The 21,130-nt window shown below is 43.2% G+C and overlaps 2 protein-coding genes across 2 annotated transcripts in view; both read right to left on the reverse strand.

Moving 5' to 3' along the window:
• METTL15 (methyltransferase 15, mitochondrial 12S rRNA N4-cytidine) overlaps positions 1–21,130 on the reverse strand; it is a 190,812-nt gene that overhangs the window by 113,175 nt on the left and 56,507 nt on the right. The window lies entirely within an intron of this gene.
• LOC311522586 (uncharacterized protein) lies at positions 8,784–9,895 on the reverse strand (the record flags this gene model as incomplete). The annotated part of the gene is made up of 2 exons (XM_084632058.1): positions 9,698–9,895; positions 8,784–9,076 (listed from the first exon to the last, which is right to left on the reverse strand). The coding sequence occupies exons 1-2, from the start codon at positions 9,876–9,878 to the stop codon at positions 8,784–8,786; spliced, it is 474 nt and encodes a 157-aa protein (XP_084488184.1). The 5' UTR covers positions 9,879–9,895.

Here is a 21,130-nt window from a genome sequence, read left to right on the forward strand (position 1 = left end):
ACAACAGTTACGAGAAAGTAAGTAACCATTTTTTCTTCTTCGAGTGCTTGTTCACGTCCATTGCACATTAGGTAAATTACAAGCTTACCTCTGGAGGAGGAGGATAGGAGTCACGGAACAACTGCCGCATCCTCTCTGGCCTGCTGGTTGACCGCATAATGGGTCGTGAAGGTGCGCACCGAGGACCAGGTGGCTGCTCTAGAAATCTCCTGAATCGGGATCTGTGCCAGGAACGCTGTGGAAGTCACTTGTGCCTTGGTCGAGTGGACCGTGACCACCGGGGCCAGAACACCTGCGAGCTCATAACACACCCAGATGCAGCTTGTAATCCAAGACGAAATCCACTGTGCCGACACTGGGAGGCCTTTTATCCTCTCAGCTACAGCCACCAACAGCTGCGTGGATTTGCGAAAGGGCTTGGTGCGCTCCAAATAGAATTCCAGCTCTCGATGCACATCCAGGGTGTGCAGGTGACTCGGGTCCGTACAGGGTTTTGGGAAGAACAACAGCGGACAAATGTCCTGGCCCAGATGGAATTGGGAGACCACCTTCGGGAGGAACTTGGGGTGTGGCCGGAGCTGCACTTTGTCCTTGTGAAATACTGTGAATGGTGGCTCAGAGATGAGGGCCTCAGTTCGGACATCCTTCTGGCCAAGGTAATGGCAACCAGAAATGCCACCTTCCAAGAACGGTGGAGGAGAGAACAGGTAGCGAGGGGCTCAAAAGGGAGTCCCATGAGTTTAGAAAGGACCAGGTTAAGGTTCCATGGAGGGACTGGGGGACGGGAGTATGGGAACACCCTCTCCAACCCCTTAAGGAACCATCCCACCATTGGGTGGGAAAACACCGAGTCCCCCGAGAACCCTGGATGGAAGGAGGAGATGGCCGCCAGGTGCACTCTGAGTGAGGATGGGGCTAGCCCTTGCTGCTTGAGGTGCAGGAGGTACTTCAGAATGGCCTGCACCGGGGCCTTACCCGGCCGCAGCTGTTGGGGTTCACACCAACACGAGAACCTTTTCCACTTGGCCACATAGGCCGCTCTGCTAGAGGGCTTTCTACTGCCAAGCAGAATCTGCTGCACAGGAAGGGAGCACTGGCTCTCCAGGGTGTTTAGCCACAGAGACTCCACGCTGTCAGGTGCAGCGACTGCAGGACGGGGTGGAGAAGCCGCCCGTCGTCCTGTGTAATGAGGTCCTGGTGTAGGGGCAGGACTACTAGGGCCTCCACCGACAGCTCTAGGAGCGATGTATACCAGTGTTGGCGGACCCAGGCTGAGGCGATGAGGATCACCGCCACCCTGTCCCTGCGCACCTTGAGCAGGACCTTGTGCACCAAGAGGAGCAGGGGGAAGGCATACATCAAGCCCCCTCTCCACGGGATAGCAAACGCGTCCGCGAGTGAGCCAGGGATGCGGCCCTGAAACGAGCAGAACCGCGGGCACCGGTGGCAAACAGATCTACCTGGGGAATCCCCCACCTGCGGAAGAGCGAAAGCACGACATCCCCCCTGAGCGTCCACTCATGTACGCTCCCTCATGAGGGAGTCCGCCAGCTCGTTTCATACCCCTGGGAGATGGGACGCCTCAAGGTGAATTGCATGGGCTATGCAAAGGTCTCAGAGGAGGAGAGCCTCATGACAGAATGGCGAGGAACGAGCCCATGGCAGTAGTGTTGTCCGTCAGAACTGTCATGCTGTGACCACTCAGAGTGGCGTGAAACGTCTGGAGACGAATCACCCTGAGCTCCTTCACGTTGATATGGAGCGACCGCTCTGCTCTGGACCACAACCCCTGCATCATGAGATCCCCCAGGTGAGCCCCCATCCATGGTCTGACGCGTCCATTACCAGCATTAGGTACAGTTGTGGGGCGGCGAAGGGGATGCCTTCGCAAACCACAGGCTGGGACTGCCACCACAGCAGGGAGTCCAGCACGTCCCTTGGGGCTGTCACTACCAAGTCCAGGGGCTCCCTGCCTGGGCGGTACACCCGAGTGAGCCACGCCTGCAGAGTCCTGAGTCTCAGTCTGGCATGCCTGACCATGTGCATGCATGCTGCCATGTGGCCCAGCAGCCGCAGGCAGCACCTGACTGTTGTCGTTGGAAACTGGCGCAGGGAGGCCACTGCTTGTTGGATAGTCTGGAATCGGGATACTGGAAGGCTTGCCCTGGCCTGCACCGTGTCCAAGACTGCCCCTTTGAATTCCATTCTCTACTTGGGTACAAGTGTGCACTTAGGGACGTTGATCAGGAGCCCAAGTTCGCGGAACAATCTCAGGGCCACCTCCACATGGCCCTGCACCTCCGCCTTGGATCGGTCCGCCAGGAGCCAGTCATCAAGGTACAGGTGCACCCAGATTCTCTGCCTCCGTAAGAAGGCCACCACCACCGCCATGCACTTCATGAACACCGTTGGGGCCGTGGCTAGACTGAATGGGAGAACCGCAAACTGGTAATGTTCTCGGCCCACGGTGAAGCGTAGGAACCATCGATGGGCTGGGAAAATGGCAATATGAAAGTACACATCCTTCATGTCGAGGGCAGTTTACCAGTCCCCTAGATCCAGGGAAGGGATGATGGTGCCCAGAGAGACTATGTGGACCTGGGCCTTGACCAGGAACTTGTTGAGCCCGCACAGGTCTAGTATGGGGCAAAGACCCCCTTTTGCCTTGGAGATGAGGAAGTACCAGGAGTAGAACCCTTTTCCCCTTAGGCCGTGAGGCACCACCTCTACCACCCCCGCCTCTAGCAGCGAGTGGACTTCCTCCTCTAATAGATCCTCATGAGAGAGGTCCCTGAAGAGGGAGGGGGAAGGAGGGTGGGAGGCAAACTGCAGGGAGTACCCGTTCCACACCGTGCATAAGACCCAACAGTCTGACGTAATGGTGGATCACGCATGGGAGAAACGGGACAGGCGGTTCAGGAAACAAAGGGACGGATCCGGTGACTGGTCTGGTATGCTGTCCTTGAGAGCACCTTCAAAAGCCTGGCTTAGTGCCCGGATGGGGTTTGTGCTGGCCTTGGTTCTGGCCCGGCGCATTAGTATTATTGCACCGTCGCCTGTTATCCCTGCCTCGCCTACGGTAAGGCTCATGCCTATGGCGAGGCTGGTACTGGTGTTGCGGGGGAGGCTGCAGCTTAAAGGGCTTCCTCTGGGTTGCCGGGGTGTGCATACCCAATGACTTGAGGCTGTGCAGCCTCGCGTCTGTCTGGTGTGAGAAGAGCCCAGACCCTTTGAAGGGGAGGTCCTGGGATGTATACTGGACCTCAGGGAGCAGGCCTGACTCCTGGAGCCACGCCAAGCACCTCATGACCACCCATGACGCGATTGTTCTAGCCGCCATGTCTGCCGAATCCAGGGAGGCCTGAAGAGAGGTCTTGGCTACTGCTTTGCCCTTGTCCACCAGGGCCGTGAACTCCTGTTGGGAATCTTGCGGGAAGTTGTCCTTAAACTTCCCCACCGCTGCCCAGGAGTTGAAATTGTGCGTGTTGAGGATGCCCTCAACTGAAGGACCTCAGATGAGTACGCCTTTCTACCAAAAAGATCCAGGTGTTTCGCCTCATTGGCCTTAGGGGCCGGGGCCTGCTGACCATGGCGCTCCCTTTCGTTCACTGCCAAAATCACTAGGGAGCATAGACTCGGGTGGCAGAACAGGAACTCATAGCCGTTAGATGGGGCAAAGTATTTATGCTTCACTCCTTTAGCCATTGGAGTGCTGGAGACCGGGGTCTGCCATATCGTCTTATAGTTAGACTGGATAGTCTTACTGAGTGGGAGCACTGTTCTGGATAGACCTTCGGGGCTTAAAAATGTTCACCATGGGGTCCTCCTGCTCAACTGTCTCCTTGGTCTGCAACCCCAAATTTTGGGCGACTCTGTGCAGCATTTCCTGGTGGGCTCTATGGTCTGTCAGCAGAGGGCCGGACACCTCTGTACCCGCCACCACCTCATCGGGGGAAGAAGGGGAGGTTAGCTGCTGCTCGACCCCCTCTGGTTGGTCCTCCTGCTCCCCATCTCCCGTGGCTGGGGGCTCAGGCCAGGGCAGAAGTCCCTGGGACGGCACCGGACTCGGTGCCAGCCTCTCCGGTTTATCCTGGGGGGATGCTGGAGGCCTGAATACTGTTGCCTCCGGCACTGTCTGGCATCAGTGCAGGGACCGGGACTGCTGCACCAAGTAACTTGCCCTGGATGGGACCCTTGGCGCTCCTGATAGGCTCAGGGGGTCCAGAAGGGCCAATGGCCTGGTGGCCCCCATTGAGGGTGCTAGCTCCCTTGAGGGTCCCTGCTTTCTGGGCCCCAGGGCGGGTAGCTATAGTGGCCGGAACTGACGCCGGACTGTGAGGACGCCGATCGCGAAGGCCATGGCGGTGCCAATGATCTTCGCCGGTGAGAGAACGAGCAGCTCCTAGCTGAGCGGGACCGGGAGCAGTACCGGTATCCCCAGGACCAAGACCAGGATCAGGACCGGGGCTGGCGTTCTCTGGACTGGGACCGTCTGCGGGAGACCTCTGGCGAGGGCCATCTCAACTCCTCCTGGTGCTGGTCTCTGGGCGGTGCTGGAGAGCGGCGTGCCCTTTCTGGTGCTTCTTTGCGTCGACCCGTTGCCAGTGCCGCAACCTCCTTCTGGGCCGCTGGCAAGTGCGAGTCTGCAGACTCGGAGCTTGACCAGGACAAACTCCAGGACCAGTGCTGGAATGGTGTCTTTGAGCGGCACACCATTGCCGGCTTACCCCTCGACAGCACGCGAGGCATGGGCGCTGGAGGATTCTCCCCATATGGGAGGGGGCTCGTCGCCGACAGTTCGATGAGGTCCTTTGCAGCCTCAAAAGGTGCCAGGCATAGAGGGCTGATCCGTTATGCCCTCGAGCCCATCGTCCACACTGAGCTCACTTAGGTCTGGGCTTGTGCTGCTGGGACCACCTGTGTCAGCGCCGGTACCATGGCCTTCCCGCTCTTGTCAGTGCTCGGGGCCTTGGGAGGCGCCAGCCTCCTGTGCGGGGAACAACTACCACTTCCTTTAGGCTGCGCCAGGGGCCGCGCCAGGGAGGACGATCGGTGCCGGGGCTTAGCCTGGCACTCCGGGCTGACAGTTTACAGTGCTTAGCCAGTGCCGGGTCTCTGGACAGCTCCGGGGCACTACGCACCGAGGAAGCCTGAGCTGGTGTTGGGCGCTCCAGGCCCAGCGGCTGCAATGCAGCCTCCATCAACAATTGCTTTAGGCGAAAGTCTCTTTCTTTCCTTGTCCTCGGCTTAAACGTCTTGCAAATCCTACACCTTTCAGTTTGTTGTCCGTCCCCCAGGCAACGTAGACATGAGTTGTGGGGGTCACTAACTGGCATAGGTTTGCGGCACGTGGCGCAAGTCTTGAAGCCCGGGGCAGGTGCTGGAGGCCTCCAAGCACCTGATGACTTAAGAGTCCACAATCTGTATGTAAACTAACTGATAACAGCTACTCTAAAGGCTAAGGGACTCTCTTCTACGAGAGAGAGAGAGAGAGAGAGAGAGAGAGAGAGAGAGAGGTTGTTCCAACGCCTCCACAGACGGTAAGAAGGAACTGGAGGGGGTCAGGCCGGCAGGGGTATATACGCACGGCGCAGTGGCGCCACTCGGGGGGCCCGCCAGGAGCCGCGAAGGGAAAAAGTTTCCGACGCTCGTGCACCTGGCGCACGCACACCTAATGTGGAATGGATGTGAACAAGCACTCGAAGAAGAACAGCAATTTCGATTGTCGACGACTCCTTTTGTTGTGTTTCGTTTTCTTCAACCTCTTTCGCCAAATTCAAATGTAGCAATAGATTTTGTTTTTCGAGTCGTCAAGCAATATCAAGGAGCCCTTCCTTTGCCTTTGGTATTTCCCTTGCAGTAAGAAGAATCCGATAGCGTGGGTCAACATAAACTCCAGCAAGGAAATGAATATAGTCAAAAAGCTTCTCTTCGCATTTCTGCATGGAGGATAGAATTCCTTCTGCAATTTGTTCACCATTTTCTTGCAGGAATTTTGACAGTTTTCGCCATTCCTTCATTAAAACTCCCAGGGTAACATCTACAGCTTGAAGATTCATGATGGTTTGGTTTGGCTTGGCTTTGCCAAGAGGTCTTTCAGGTTCTTCACTTCATCCCATTCAGCCTTTGTTAACTTGAGTTCTCTTGTTCCAGCAGCAGCCATTTGTTCACAGTAAGATTGAAAAACAAGAAGCCGAACAATCATCACAAATATTGAACCACAGTGAGTTACAGTATCCAATGATTCAGTTACCCCATGTAGATCAAGCAGAACACTTCGAATACTTGGGGTTCATAGTTTGACAATGACTTGTCAAATTTTTGCCAGAAATTTATTCGCATGATCTTTGTTCAGTCCATCCCAGATTGCCAACTGAAGAGTGTGAATACCACACCACAACAGTTGGACTTTTGAGTCGTCCTCATGAAGCCATGTTGGAAGTATGAGACTAGGGTCATTAACCCATTGCGCAGCCTGATATTTGCTCTATCTTGTATATTTAGGCTGATGAAGCAAACACATATTTCTGAAAATGTGCTCTCTTTACTAAAAGGACTGTGCTTGCAATTTGAATCCACTTTCCCGTTAAAGTTTATTTATATCTACTTAGATGCTTAGAATGATACAAACAATTTTACTTCTTATTTTTCAACTTTAGAACCATAAATTTTAAAAATAATAATAATCAAAAATTAACAAATTATGGAACATAATATTACCGATCATAGCCAGGGGCAGTAAATGACAAGCCTTTCTTGAAATATGAAATAAAAATGACCAACCGCCAGTTCAGGATGCCTATGGTTTAAATAATTTTGAATAATGTAATATGGTAGCACATATTAACGCTAAGACACAGACATAATTTCATTATTTTATATTAAAGCCTTTTTGAGATATTAATCAGAAATTAACTTTTCATCACCTGCTTGAAGGGACTGTAGCTTCCTTAGGAAGAATTTTAGGACATGTGTTCACAGAAACGTTTTTTTCTTAAAATGACCTAAGGATTTACCCCCAAAGTTGTGTTGGACATTTTCCAGTCACTCTGGATATACCACAAGAATCACTCCTAATTTATGCAAAAATGTTTACTGTATATTTATATGCCTGCTGCAGGCGACTTTTTCAGTAAATTTAAAATTACAAACCACACTACCAAAAAACCATTGAACAGATGACATATAAAATAAGTCCACCAAAGTGACACAGGAGCATGTACAAATGAACAAATGTACCGGTAACGGGAGCCCGTGTGAGAAATGAGCTTAAGTGGTTAATATCTCGGGATATCTTAATATAATCAATAAACAAAAACATTATTTTTTTTGCAATATACCTGTTTGTGATATCTTAAAAGTTGCATCTTGCATCACACTCTTCCATAATTGCAGCACTCAGCGCGTCTCGTTAATCAACCCTTACAAAAGAAGTATCAGCACATACTATTCTAACTAATCTACGCGAGTACGTTCTTGCCTAACCTTGGCACGAGGGTGGGAGCAGTCTGCAGTGTTGCTGGATGTCTGATAATTATCTCTAAAAAACTGTAATTTTGTATCTGTACATTAAACCTTGATTTCAGCCGAAGTGAGAATAACTGTGACATATTATGTAAAGTGGTAGAGTAGATGTTAATATCAATTATTATACAATCTGAAACTTTTTGGCACCTTTAGGACTTTCTTGCTACATATCATTCATTTTGGATTGAAAATATAAAAAAAAAATGGAGAAGTGGAGCAGTCAAGATTTTCTGTGCTCCGGCTCCGCTCTAGCTCCGGGCAAAAACCTGCAGCTCCACTGCTCCGCGCTCCAGGCTCCGCTCCAAAACTCTGCTCTGAATACGTCAATAGGAAGGGATACTTCTCCATGGTATTGCAGGCACTTGTGCCTCACCGGGGGCATTTCACGAACATCAGTGAAGGCTGGTCTGGAAAGGTGCATGACGAACGCATCTTCAGGAACAGTGGCCTGTACAGAAAGCTGCAGATGGGGACTTTCTTTCCAGACCACAAGATCACAGTGGAGGATGTGGAAATGCCCTTAGTAATCTTTGGAGACCCAGCTTACCCCCTACAGCCCTGGCTCATGAAACCTTACACAGGGCACCTGGACAGCAGCAAGGAGCGTTTTAACAAGCACCTCAGCAGGTGCCGCATGGTAGTCGAATGTGCTCTTGGCCGTTTGAAAGGTCGCTGGAGGTGTCTCAATGGAAGGCTAGACCTTACCGAGGATAATATTCCCATGCTCATAGCTGCGTGCTGCACTTTGCATAATATGTGTGAATCTAAGGGTGAAATGTTTGCTCAGGTGTAGAGCACTGAGGCAGAGCGCTTGGCTGCACAGTTTGAACAGCCAGATGCTAGGGCTGTCAGAGGAGGCAACATCAGAGAAGCTTGGAGGAACTACTTTGACAATGGGGGCAGCAACACATGTCTGCTTTTGAGTTGTTTCTCTGGTGCATGCATCCATGTATAATTATGGGGCCCTAGATCCATGTAATAAAATGCTTTAGAAGTCTGTTCCCGAGAGTGAATTGATTGCTATATGCTTTTGTAGAACACAGAATAAAAACACTGTACCATTAAATACCTTAGCATTTATTTATTTATTGTTAAAAAAGGGTAAAACCTCATAACTGTGTGTAGCTCCAGCTATCATTGTGCAAACTGTGAGAGGGGGTGGAGTGATGGGGAAACTCAGGAGTTCTGTGAAGTAAAAAGGAATGTATGGGCATAGAGGAGGGTGGGGTTGGCAAAGAACTGTGCATCTGCATGTGCTACAGTGGAGGTTGACCACGGATCTGCACAGTCTGCAGCTGTATCAAAGACTTGAGCATCTCTGTCTGATCCTCCATAACTTTTATTATCTGCTCTGTCGCTTGCCTAGCAAACGCAGCATTCTCTTTTCTGTCCTGCCTTTCGGCTTCCCAGCACTCTTTGCGTTCCCTGGTCTGTATCTCATCGCACTGCAGCACCTCCCAGAACATGTCTTCTTTGTTGCGCCTAGGATTCTTCTTTATCTGCCGAAGCTGGTCGGCAGTGGTGTGTGGTGTGTTCCTCAAGGTCTGTGCTGAACAGAAGAGGAATTGTTACATACCAGCAAATGATTGAAACATTTTAGTAATAAGGGCCTTTTGCTAGTAGAAGTCACTTTCTCTCTGAGACACTAGGCAGGCACACAGCTCCGCGAACACCGCAATCATGGTGAGTGTTGGGAGTGGGGAGAAGGCAGTTGTGCAACAGACAAAACTGTCACAGCTTGCAGGGAACTCATTCTAAAATTATCACACTTTTTCACAGGCAGCCAACCTGCTGGCTGACATCTCACTGCTGCAAGTAACTAGGGAAACCAAGGCAGAACTGCTGCATGCTTGCGGCTTTCACCCCGGTCTATATGCAGCTCAGCTATGTGCTACTTTGATCCCAGCTCCAGTGATTGCTAAATGGCATGGTAGTTTCCTACAATGGGGAAACTAACAAGATGCACTCCCTTGGAATCTGCGACAGAAGATTAACAAGTACCTCTTGGAAACTTTCCACAGCCTCTCTCTGGAGGATTCCCTGCAGGTCTTGATGTCCATCGATACCCTGCTTGGCCATGCAGATTAGCTACACAGGACAATGTCCAGCTCACAGAAAACACTACCTACCTCCCACTTTTCGATTCCCTACACAAGCCACAGCAACTTACCAGGCGTCTCATCGGCTTCCTGCTCCCCGTTGAGAACTTCTGGAGTGGAGAAAAGTTCCTGGCTGCTGTCCCCACCGGGCGACCCTGCTGGGAGCACCAGATCCTCTTCTAGCTCGACTTCTTCATCCAGAATTTCAGCTTCTGGGTTACCCTCTCTTTCTGCTGCCTCCGAAGTATCCATGGGACTATCGACAATGGAGCTGGCATCACCACTGAGGATAGCATTCAGCTCCTTATAGAAGCGGCAGGTCTTAGGTGCAGCACCGGAGCGATGGTTCACCACCTACGCCTGCCTCAGCTCCTTTATCTTCGCTCTACACTGCTGCATGTCCTGATCATAGCCCTTTTTGGACAAGTCTCGAGAAATTTGCCCATATGTGTCTTGATTCCTATGGGTCACTCGCAGCTGCGACTGAACAGACTCCTCTCTCCATATACTGATCAGATCCAACAACTCAGCGGTGGTCCAAGCATGAGTGCGTTTGGTGCGATAGCCAGCCATGCTCACGTGGGAAGCTCATCTGGGAAGCCAGCAAGCAGGAAATGAGATTTAAAATTCCCGGAGCTTGCAAGGGGGTTTGGCTATAGGGCAGTGGAGTTCAAACCGCTGACCAGAGCGGCAGCATCGGAATTGTGGGACACTTTCTGGAGGCCAATAAAATCGGGGAAAAAAAGCTGTGTCATCTACACTGGCTGTTTGTTGACAATAAAGGGAGGGGAAAAGACAAAAGTCTCTAGCAGAGTGGAAGTTGTCACCAAAACTGGGCGTTTTTTTCAAAAAAAAGTCACATTGCAGTGTGTACGCTATCGCTGTTTTGTCGCCAAAAGGCAATTTTTGGCAACAAAACTTGCCAGTGTAGACAAGCCCTAAAAGATATTACCTCACCCACCTTGTCTCTCTAATATCCTGATACAGCTACAACACTGCAAACAACAATGGATAATTCTAGAATGAATTTTAACAACAACCTGCATTTTATCATCACTATAGATCAGCGATAGGGCTCAACAGCTACTGCTCAACTCTTCCCAAATACTAGTAAAAAACTTATTACATTTGTTAGAATATCAGCAAAAGATTTCCCTTCTGTGTTGCACATCTTCAATAATATAGGAAGCAGAAAAATACCTTTGTTGCCTAGAAATCTACTATACTCCTTAGAAGTTGGTTGCAAATATAAGCAAAACACTTCATTAGGACATCTGTAATACCTTGTAGTCACTCTGATATATGTGATAAAATATCGGTACCTGTAAACTGCTCAGACTTTCTTCTTAGCTGCATTATTAACATCTCATCATTATACAGCATTTAAAAGCAGACACAACCAAACATACCTAAAATCTGTGGTTCACTGTACTGTTAAGCTCTCTTAATTTCACGTGTATTGTTGCCTAAGTTTTAAAAAAAACCTTGAAAATAAGTGACCCTTTTTCTAATCAAAATAAATGAACATCCCAACACATGACTAATTTGATGCATAAAGACAGATTTCAGAGTAACAGCCGTGTTAGTCTGTATTCGCAAAAAGAAAAGGAGTACTTGTGGCACCTTAGAGACTAACCAATTTATTTGAGCATGAGCTTTCGTGAGCTACAGCTCACTTTGAGCTGTAGCTCACGAAAGCTCATGCTCAAATAAATTGGTTAGTCTCTAAGGTGCCACAAGTACTCCTTTTCTTTTTGATGCATAATATGACATTGTTGTCAATTACTTTTGTTTTCTAAATATGTAGAATGTAAATGGTTTTATTTGCAATCTTGTATTTCAAGCTCATTTACAGGATACATTTTTAAATAACCATATATTAGAGAAAGAAGCTACAAGCTCAGTTTAAATCAAATCTTACATGTGTCTGCTCAGTCACTGTTTTGACTTTAGAAAAATATGATTATCCCACTTAAAAGGCTATTTTTATTCCTCTTTTTTATTATTACAGCAGCCTTACAACATTTTTCCAAATCCTTTTATTGTACTGGATGTACAGTGACATGTATTCTGTAAACAGCTGACACTATGTCAGTCATAATTCACTTTAAAGGTTTTTATATAAGCATCACCACATTGAGGGCTGACTTTCTCATGTACCTGAGGAGGATTACTGGCATATGATATAGACAGTTAACCGCTTTTCATACCTAACCATTATCTAAGATGATACATTAAATATATTTTTCTCTTCACTAAAATGCTATGCTACAAACAGGTCTAAAAACTCAATAAAAGTTGACTAATTGTTTCACAGAAGATTATTAACATCTTACACAATAAAAGTGAAAAATTTAAATTCTAATAAAAAATCCAAGTAAACTGAAGGCTGAAAAGTTAAAAATATAATCCACACCTTAATTTAGAAATAGCTCTATTAACCCTACACTCTGAACAGTATATTCCACAAATAAAGAACTTCAGAAATTTGTAAGCAATGGGAGGAAGCCCTTTCCACATATTTGTGAAAAGTTTAAAGGTTTCAATTCTGATTCCAGTCTAGGGTAAACAGGAATAAAATACCACATAAATTAAAACAGAGACAACAACAAAACATCCTACACATACCTATGTCTGGAAATATTTTACCAACTATTGTTACAATGTACACGTATGTTTATTTTTAACAAGACTGCATTTGACAACACTTTTTGCCTAATAGGTTTCACGGTTTCTATTGTATTTGCCAAGTTCCTCTTTTGTTTATATAGTTTCTGCCACAACAAGGTTTTTGTTGTTTGTTTGGGGTATTTTAGGAATGTGTGATGGTTAAAATAACAATCAAACAACTTTACCAAACTCCTTGAAGGGGGCTCTCAAACTGGGAGTCATGACCCCTCAGGGGGTCACAAGGTTATTATGTGGGGGGATCGCGAGCTGTCAGCTTCCACCCCAAACCCTGCTTTGCCTCCAGCATTTATAATAGTGCTAAATATAAAAATGTGTTTTTAATTTACAATGAGGGTCGCACTCAGAGGTTTGCTGTGTGAAAGGGGTCACCAATACAAAAGTTTGAGAACCACAGGTTTATGAAATATGTATTGAATAAATAAAATAAGAATATTTGTTTTGTCACCTACTCCCCCCCGTCACCTCAGGAGCTATTGCACGGAGAGCTCATTTCCCCCCTGGTGTCCTTATTGCAACCAAAAATGCTGCTTTACATAAGAGTAGCTAAAGGCTAGCTCAAAGGAGTAACTCACAGTTGCTTTCAGAATTAAACCCAACACTAACCAAAATCTTGGCCTCCTCAAAGAGGAGGGGAAAACAGATGGGAAATAGAAGGATGTGAACTCAAATCACGCACTCTAATTTTGCTTGTATTACAATTCAGACAAACTCAGAGGAAAAAAAACGAGGGATACAAGTTAAGTTAGCATTGTTGCAAAAAAGTAAAATATTTTGAAAACATTTCCTGGCATCTAACAATTTTTCCAGTAAGGAAAGATATATGTATTTGAGAATAAGCCTTTCAGGTGGCACTTTTGTAATTGATAGCCAAGTACTCAACTATTCCTGTGGAGGTAAATTCATTCACACACCTAATCCGTACAATCTCCAGACAACAGGGTTGACAAAGGGTATCAGACCTTGAAATAAAAGATCCAAATAGAATAGGAGTCTCTAATGAACCAGAGGCTCCAAAAGGTCCAAGACACTCCTGTCTGGGCTTCCATAATGATTTGCTCCACATTTTATCTGACTTTCCTGGGAAGTCTCAGAATAAAGGAAAAGAATAAAGTATCCATTTCCTTACTTTTATTTCCACACAAAGGCATGAAGAACATAGTGAATGAACTGATCATTGATGAGCCCCAACTTTGAAGACACTTCTCAGTGGAAGCTCCACTCCCTGAGGATACTCAGCCATGTGCTCAAGCAACATTCAGTCAAGTGCTGAAGCACGAGTTTTGATCCCACCTTGGGTTAAAACTTATTTCTCCACCAAGAAATGAAGATGGAGGACTTATGCCCTAAGTAACAAGCTTTAGACACTACTGCAGCTGGTTAGGAAAAAGGATTCTTTGCAAAGAGTCCCCCATGTGTGCAGGGCCAAATGAACTGCAAACAGTTCTAGAACATTGATAGAGCACCTATGTCTCGGAGATCCAGAGATGCTAAAATACAGAAAGAGTCAAAGTTGTCTCTCCACACCAGCAGGCCAGCACCCCCACGACCACAAGAATCAGTCTTTCATAAAGTATAGGCTTGGGACCTGGCAAAGGTGAAAGTAATGCAGAAGACTATTATACAGTAATGCCCATCCTGAGACCCCAACTTCATAGCCCTGCAAAGTGCCTTTCCTCTCAAGTTTGATAAAGACGTCTTGCAACATCTTCATGAGAATGCAAATTTACCTTGGGGAGAAAAAGGGTAATTGGAAATGAAGTCACGGAAAGTCACAAAGGCACACGTCTGGGAGGAACAGTAAATAGAACCTAACATCTTCAAAGAGCTCAGAGACTTTGCCTGTTAGAGCCTTAAATAAAATTACTCAAACTGATTTACCTGTTTGGACAACTGAATTAACCATTACCTTTAGAGACAGGCCCCAAACCAAACCTTTGTGTCTGAATGTCCCAAACCTCTTGGGAAGCAGAGTGAGGTATCTCCACCCAGGTGCAGCACCAAATCAAAATTTTGTAGATGGTCCCTATCTGTATATGGTGGCTGAAACAAAACTCCAGATCATAAAAGCTATGGCTACTTAGGGTATTCAAAACCTAGATCTGAAGTCTGCAATTTACTCCTGCATAGTTATTATCTTATAAACTTGTTACAAATCTTCTTGCATTCTGAACATGTTTAATTCTTCTATAGTTTGACTTTTTCTGATGCTAAAATGGCTCTTCAGCTGTTAAAGGCTGAATACTCCTGTTGATGGACCTTGAAGAAGGCATGGATGCCTTAACTTCTTATTTATTCATTGAAGTCACAACATACAGAATGTGGGCAACATGAAAACCAGCCTTTTTCAAAAAAGCAAAAACAATAATGCTAATACTATAATCCTAAAACCTGGTAATATGACCACCTTGCATTTGTGTGTTCTTCTTCATTACCACTTGACAAGGGCAGGTAACCTTTAATATCTTTTTGAAAGTTAATTAAATCATAAGACCCAAGAAAACCAAGACTGAACATAGAAAGAGAAAATTAAGTAAGTTTTAATTATCTATTGGAATAAATTATTTTTTCACTGAAAGTTGCTGACATGCATTAGAGTGGAATAACTACTATCTGTACACCCACACACAGTATCTTGACAAAGCATGTACAAATCTTTTCTATTTAATAAAGATACTCATACTTACGTATTTTATATACGTAATTCCATATACATCAAGATGAGAACACATTACTTAAATATTTTAATATATTTAAGGTGAAATTCACCTCTGTGCAGAGGGCTGTCACAAGAGGTTGTGTCACCTTTGTATCATTTAAGTTGAAATATTTACGTGGTCATAAAACAATGTATAGTACTTTTTGCACATTTCATTGTTTATAAAACACTTAATTTGAAAAGTAATCATTTAAAAAAAATGAGAAGAAATTACCTTATGAGTTGCTACCAATTTCTGTGGTTACATCATCACAATTTTTTAAAATTGTTTTCTTCTTTCCCAAGGAATAACCCACCAAAACATCAAAAAAGTACACAAAAGTACTCTAAAATGCACACAGCAAACAGACTGGAGAAAAAAATCAAGTTTTAAAAAATATTTTTAATAGGTAAAAATATATAAAATAAGAGAGCGTGATTTTAAGATTGAAGTTATGCCTTTACAAAATAAAGAATTCTGTTCATTAGCCATGTGTTATAGCAAGGAATGGTAAAGCAAGATTTTATCAGTGTCTGTATTATGGTGCCTGATTTTCAGAGGTGTTATACGTGTACCTGCATGTTCCATTGCACTGGGGACTGAAGTGTATAGCATCTCTGAAAAAATAATAATGGTAAAGAAATTCAAAGCTCATATACATTACTAAATCAGACAGCTCAATTTTATGCCTACATTCACTGTCATAATACATTTTATTTGGCTTATCTTATATTGTGTGTGTGTATGGGCTCACGTGTGCACTCTATACACACACACACACACACACACAAACACTACACAGAACCTAAGTTTTAAGGACACAAGATGCTACCACGGGGGAACATGTTGTAAAGGAAGAGTGTTCCTCTTCTGTTTATCTTTTTGCTTCCTTCTGTATATCATTTTTGCTTATCATACACACAAATGCAAAACTGATAGTTACAATGTTTCCCACCCCACGCATTTTAACTAAGTACTCTGAGATCAGGCTAATTTCTGAAAAATATATTCAAGTGAAAAAGTACATGTTTCCAATAATTAACTTTTTGTCTAATTTGAGGTGTCTTTCTCCCTTACCCCCTTACCTCCCTGCTGTGATTTTAGGACGCAAAAGGACACAACAATTAATTAAACTGATAGCAAAACAAGACCATTGATCAACTGATGAAACTGAAAAGAGAAGCTGTTTCCTATTTAAAGATTCCACTACCACTACAGAATTTTGTTCTCTATTCTGTACTCAGCAGAAGATTTAAAAAGTTAAAACTGTTTTCCTGCCTTTGAAAGTCTCTACAGAAAAATAAAATGCAATTCAACTATTTTATACAAAATACAGAAATTATGATAAAAAAATCTAGCCTTCTGGCCAATGAAAGTTTAAAATGAGATTGTTAATCCATTCTACAGTTAACACTTTTTTCTCATGGGGGACAATAAGCAAAGTAATATGTAAGTAAATACAGCAAATTCAGACAATGTTCTAGCACAGGCATCATAAGAAACTGCATCTGAGGGAGAGAATTTGTTCTATACTGCAAAGGATTTTACAAGCAAAATGAAAAAGCTGAGGTTTTTCCAACTCAGCTAAGACATCTTATCAATATCTAATCCAAATCTCTGACACTGTTGGAGTTGTTCAGCCACAGAACAACATACCAATAGATTTCTTCCATAGCCTAGACCCCTCATGTCTGTAGCAAAGCCTACTGGAGGTAGATGAAAAGACTCCCGAAGACTTCACCGGCTTTGGATTAGGCCTTATGTCAGTACATATCAGAGAATACAGCTATCAGAAGATAACCATGTTGAAGAGTGCTACTTTTTCATAATTATAAAGCAATCATTCATACCTTTGAAAGAAAGCAAAGTTTTTACTCTGCAAATTGGCCAAACACCTCTTTTTTAACAGACTAGCTAAAAGATAGCACCATTTATTTCAAGCAACTCTTGAAGGAAAGAACAAAATCACTCATGGGACTAGACAATATGCTATGTTTCATAAAAAATATATAACTAAATTAGGGGTATTTTCGGGAGAAAGCCATGAGGCTCATAATGGAAATATTAAAAGAACTTTTACATCAAAGTATGATCACAGATGTCAATATATTATGAAAAATTCTCAAAAATTACAAGGTATTTTACATATGGTTTAAAACTGGAAAACACAACTTGGAATCTTTAGTAATGTTAACTCTTTAAGTTCCAGTTGATATTTGGGAGAGTTTTAAAGAGGTGCTTATAGTTGAACATACTTTATTCAACACATCTACTAGCCAGAGGCCATGGGCTTCCTTGGCTTAGAACCTACAGAACTAATTCTACTTTTTGTGTTAGATATGCTTTTGGAATACATCAGCAGTTAGTTATTTTATGAAAAGCAAACCTCCTTCCCTGTAATTTTTGTTTTCTGAAAGTCGGAGTTTTAACAGATAATTATCAAATTCAGCATTTACATAGCAATCTACAACTTCAAAGTACTGCATAAACAATAATTAATCCTCATAAAAGTTCTGTGCTGCAGATCCTCAATTAAAATTGCTTGGCATATCAATTCTCCACAGTAAATTAATGTACATTCTAAAATTCTCATTAAGATTTTTTCCTAAATTACCGTTTTATTACCTCAGTACCTCTTTCGGTATGGTCATTTAACTCACCAAAACTAATTTTTTTTATGTCAAGGCAGCCACCATTTTGTCAACTCTCTTTTCTAACTGTGGGATACCCTTTTGATCAGTTACAATATTTCTCTAGAAGGAGGGATGGTCTAGCTATTTTTTTTTACAAGCTACAATATAGTTTTGTAATGAATAAATCTTCATTTCACTGAGAAACTTATTTGACATGTGTGCAAAAAAATCCTTCTGTTCTGCTATTGGTCATTAGTTTCTAGGTGGAAGTCATTACAACAATACCTCCTAAAAAAACTGCAATTAAATAGGTCACATTGATAAAAAAGTAAAATAAGAAAAATTAGAAAAGATTGCTTTTCACTAATATTTGTTCCAAGAAGACACACAGCCCAGAATAAGGTAACAAAAACCTGTAAGATAAACTTTACATTTAAGTAATTAAAAAGGTGTTATAGAAGTATAAACACACAATAGTCACAAGAAGTCTTCTCAAATCCCTTTATAGCAACAAATTTACTGTAAATCCTCATTTTACATGTCTAGTTAACCTTATAGATAATTCTAAAATTGATCTCAAAATTCTATAAATAGTATAAAGGAAGAGGAATGACAGCCTTTATGTTCACACATTTGGCTGTATTAGCAAACTGAACAGCATTAAAAAAAAATTCTGATAGAAATTTAATTCAGGTGCAGAAAAAACTTCTATTACTACTCCACAGCCAGCTATGTACAAAGTCACTTACACCAGCTCAGTTACACAGAACAATCCAAAATGCTGGTATTGATTTTGGAATATCTTATTATGGTAACAAACAAACAATCTATTTAAGAGAGACTACGGAAGTAGGATCACTTTTCAGTTGAGAAACATATGGAGCCTTTTCCCTGTCAACTGAAGTTCATGGCTGTACTCAGTTTACAGTCTTTGTTCACTGTAACGTGCATAAAATTTACAGGATATAAATCTCACAGATGTTCTCTAATCATTAGATAATAACGTATTGCCTTGTAAATTATTATTATAAAGATAGCCTCTGTTGAATTATAAATACAATTCAATGAAAACAGATTAACACATATACATAACACATATTCTCCCCATTAATCTGCCTTTTTTAACTGATGTGCTATATTGTCACAGTCAGCTAAACATATCACTCCACAAATTTTAAACAGAGTAATAAAGATGATTGTAAATATTTTTAAAGAATAAACTAAGTTCCTTTGTCTGAACTGTAAACTACACGATGATACAATTTAAAGTAGACAGGAAACAGATTAACTCTCATTTTAAACAGCCTGGTTTTGAGCAGAATGTATCTATTCTAAAAACTTTTGGGAGCCTTTTTCAGAATGTTGTCTTAATAGCATCAATGCCTAAGTTATTTTGCACTAACCATGGTCTGAGTAATGAACATTTCTAGAAACATGTGATATCTTTCTATAAAAAGAAGTTCAAAATTGTAATATAAAAGTTTTCCATCTCTGTTTTAACATCTTTCAGGTAATAAGGCCATTAGCATTTACGCTAACAACCAACTCAGCACGTTATACCTCACAGTGATACTATCCTTGTTGAACTTCATGCTTTATAACTCGTATTTGAACATCACATTAAAGCATGGACAAATCGTTTTCTGAAACTCAGAATCTAGAGATGAAGATTTTAAATTATATTAGAGGAAACCAAAAACAGTGCGACATCTCTCACCTATCTTGTTCTATAATAGCACCAGCTGGTATAATAATCCCATAAATAAAAGAATATATTCTGCTTTTTTTCCTGTAATACTGCATTGTCAAATTTCCATTTCTTCCAAAGAATGAAAATAAATTAATAATATTCCATAAATAAGTCCACATTAAGATACTACATGTGTCTAATGCATTAGAAACACGTTTTAGGATTATTTAGACTTTTTTATAAAATATGTAATAATGCAATTAAAGAATATCATAATGCATATTCACAATAAGAAACTACAACTTTAGCTTCCACATTTTCTGACTTCTGCATATTTAAATCATACAGGTTTTTTAAAAATGATTTTGTTTTTATTTGTTTTTGTTTTTTTAAGAAAACAAAAAATGAGTGGGACAAAGAGGAACAACTCCTATTGATTTCAGTGTCCAGGGCTTTGAAGCTCAACTGGCTTACAAAAGTATCGCAAATTCATAATCAAGAACTATCTGTCTAATGGATAACACCATCAGAATTCATCTGCAATCAAAAGAGGTCTCAGTCAGATCTTAATCGTTGCCTACACTGAGTTTTTAGCCATTGATGCAGCTGCACTAGTCCAAGCCCCTAGCATAACATGATTTATACCAGTACAGTACTATTAGAGTTTACCCTGATAAAGATAGCCTGCACAAGGGATTTCCAGATAGTCCAGTGACCAAAATCCCAGTGGAGACAAAGGCTTAGAATGTAAAAACCAAGATAAAGTTGTACAATGACATTGTGATACCCACACTGTTATATGATATATGTGATACCCACATTGTTATATCTGAAACTTGGCAAATACTAGAAACTCACAATAGGAAACTTAATGCATTCCATCAGAGATGCTTGCAAAGAATACTTGGTGTCTGCTGGTGCGATAAAGTAACCAATGCTGAGTGTTACAAAAAACTGGACAGAAGACTGTAGAGATAATGATTTGAGAGAGAAGGCTGAAAAGGTTTGTACATGTCGTAAGGATATAAAAAAACTGCATTCCTAGACAAACTCTTGACTGGATACCACCTTGTATCCAGAAAACTGGGGGGGGGGGGGGGAGGCAGGGGGACAACTGATGGATGTAAGAAAACCATTGAGAAAGAAGAATGAGGAGTACTTGTGGCACCTTAGAGACTAACAAATTTAATTGAGCATAAGCATAAGCTCAAATATATTTGTTAGTCTCTAAGGTGCCACAAGTACTCCTCGTTCTTTTTGCTGACACTAACACGGCTACCACTCTGAAACCCATCACTACTGAGAAAGAAGCAGCTGTCACAGAAACAGACTTTGGGCTTGTCTTCACTACTGGGAGATCGACGCTGCTGCAATCGATTTAGCGGGTGTCGATTTAGTGGGTCTAGTGAAGACCCGCTAAATCAATGGCACAATGCTCTCCAGTCGACTCCAGTACTCCAGATCACTGAGAAGAGTAAGTCTCCCGTCAATGCAGGGCAGTGAAGACACCGGGATAAGTCAACCTAAGCTACATCAACTCCAGCTAGGGCATTCACGTAGCTGGAGTAGCATAACTTTTAGGTCGACTTACCCCAGTAGTGAAGAAAAGCCCAAAATGGAGGAAGAAATGTGGTATTAGGCAGATGAAGGTGGACAGACTTGATTGCCTTATGTGTCACAAGGCATGAGAACATCTAATAAATAAATACAATTTAAGGCCAACTTCATCAAGAGGGTACAGAAAAGTTGAAAGTTGCCCATGGTGACAACAGTTCAGTGACAGACCCACGCTGA

The sequence above is a fragment of the Lepidochelys olivacea genome (genome assembly GCF_965140295.1).
Source record: "Lepidochelys olivacea isolate rLepOli2 genome assembly, chromosome: 6".
Lineage (NCBI taxonomy): Eukaryota > Metazoa > Chordata > Testudines > Cheloniidae > Lepidochelys > Lepidochelys olivacea.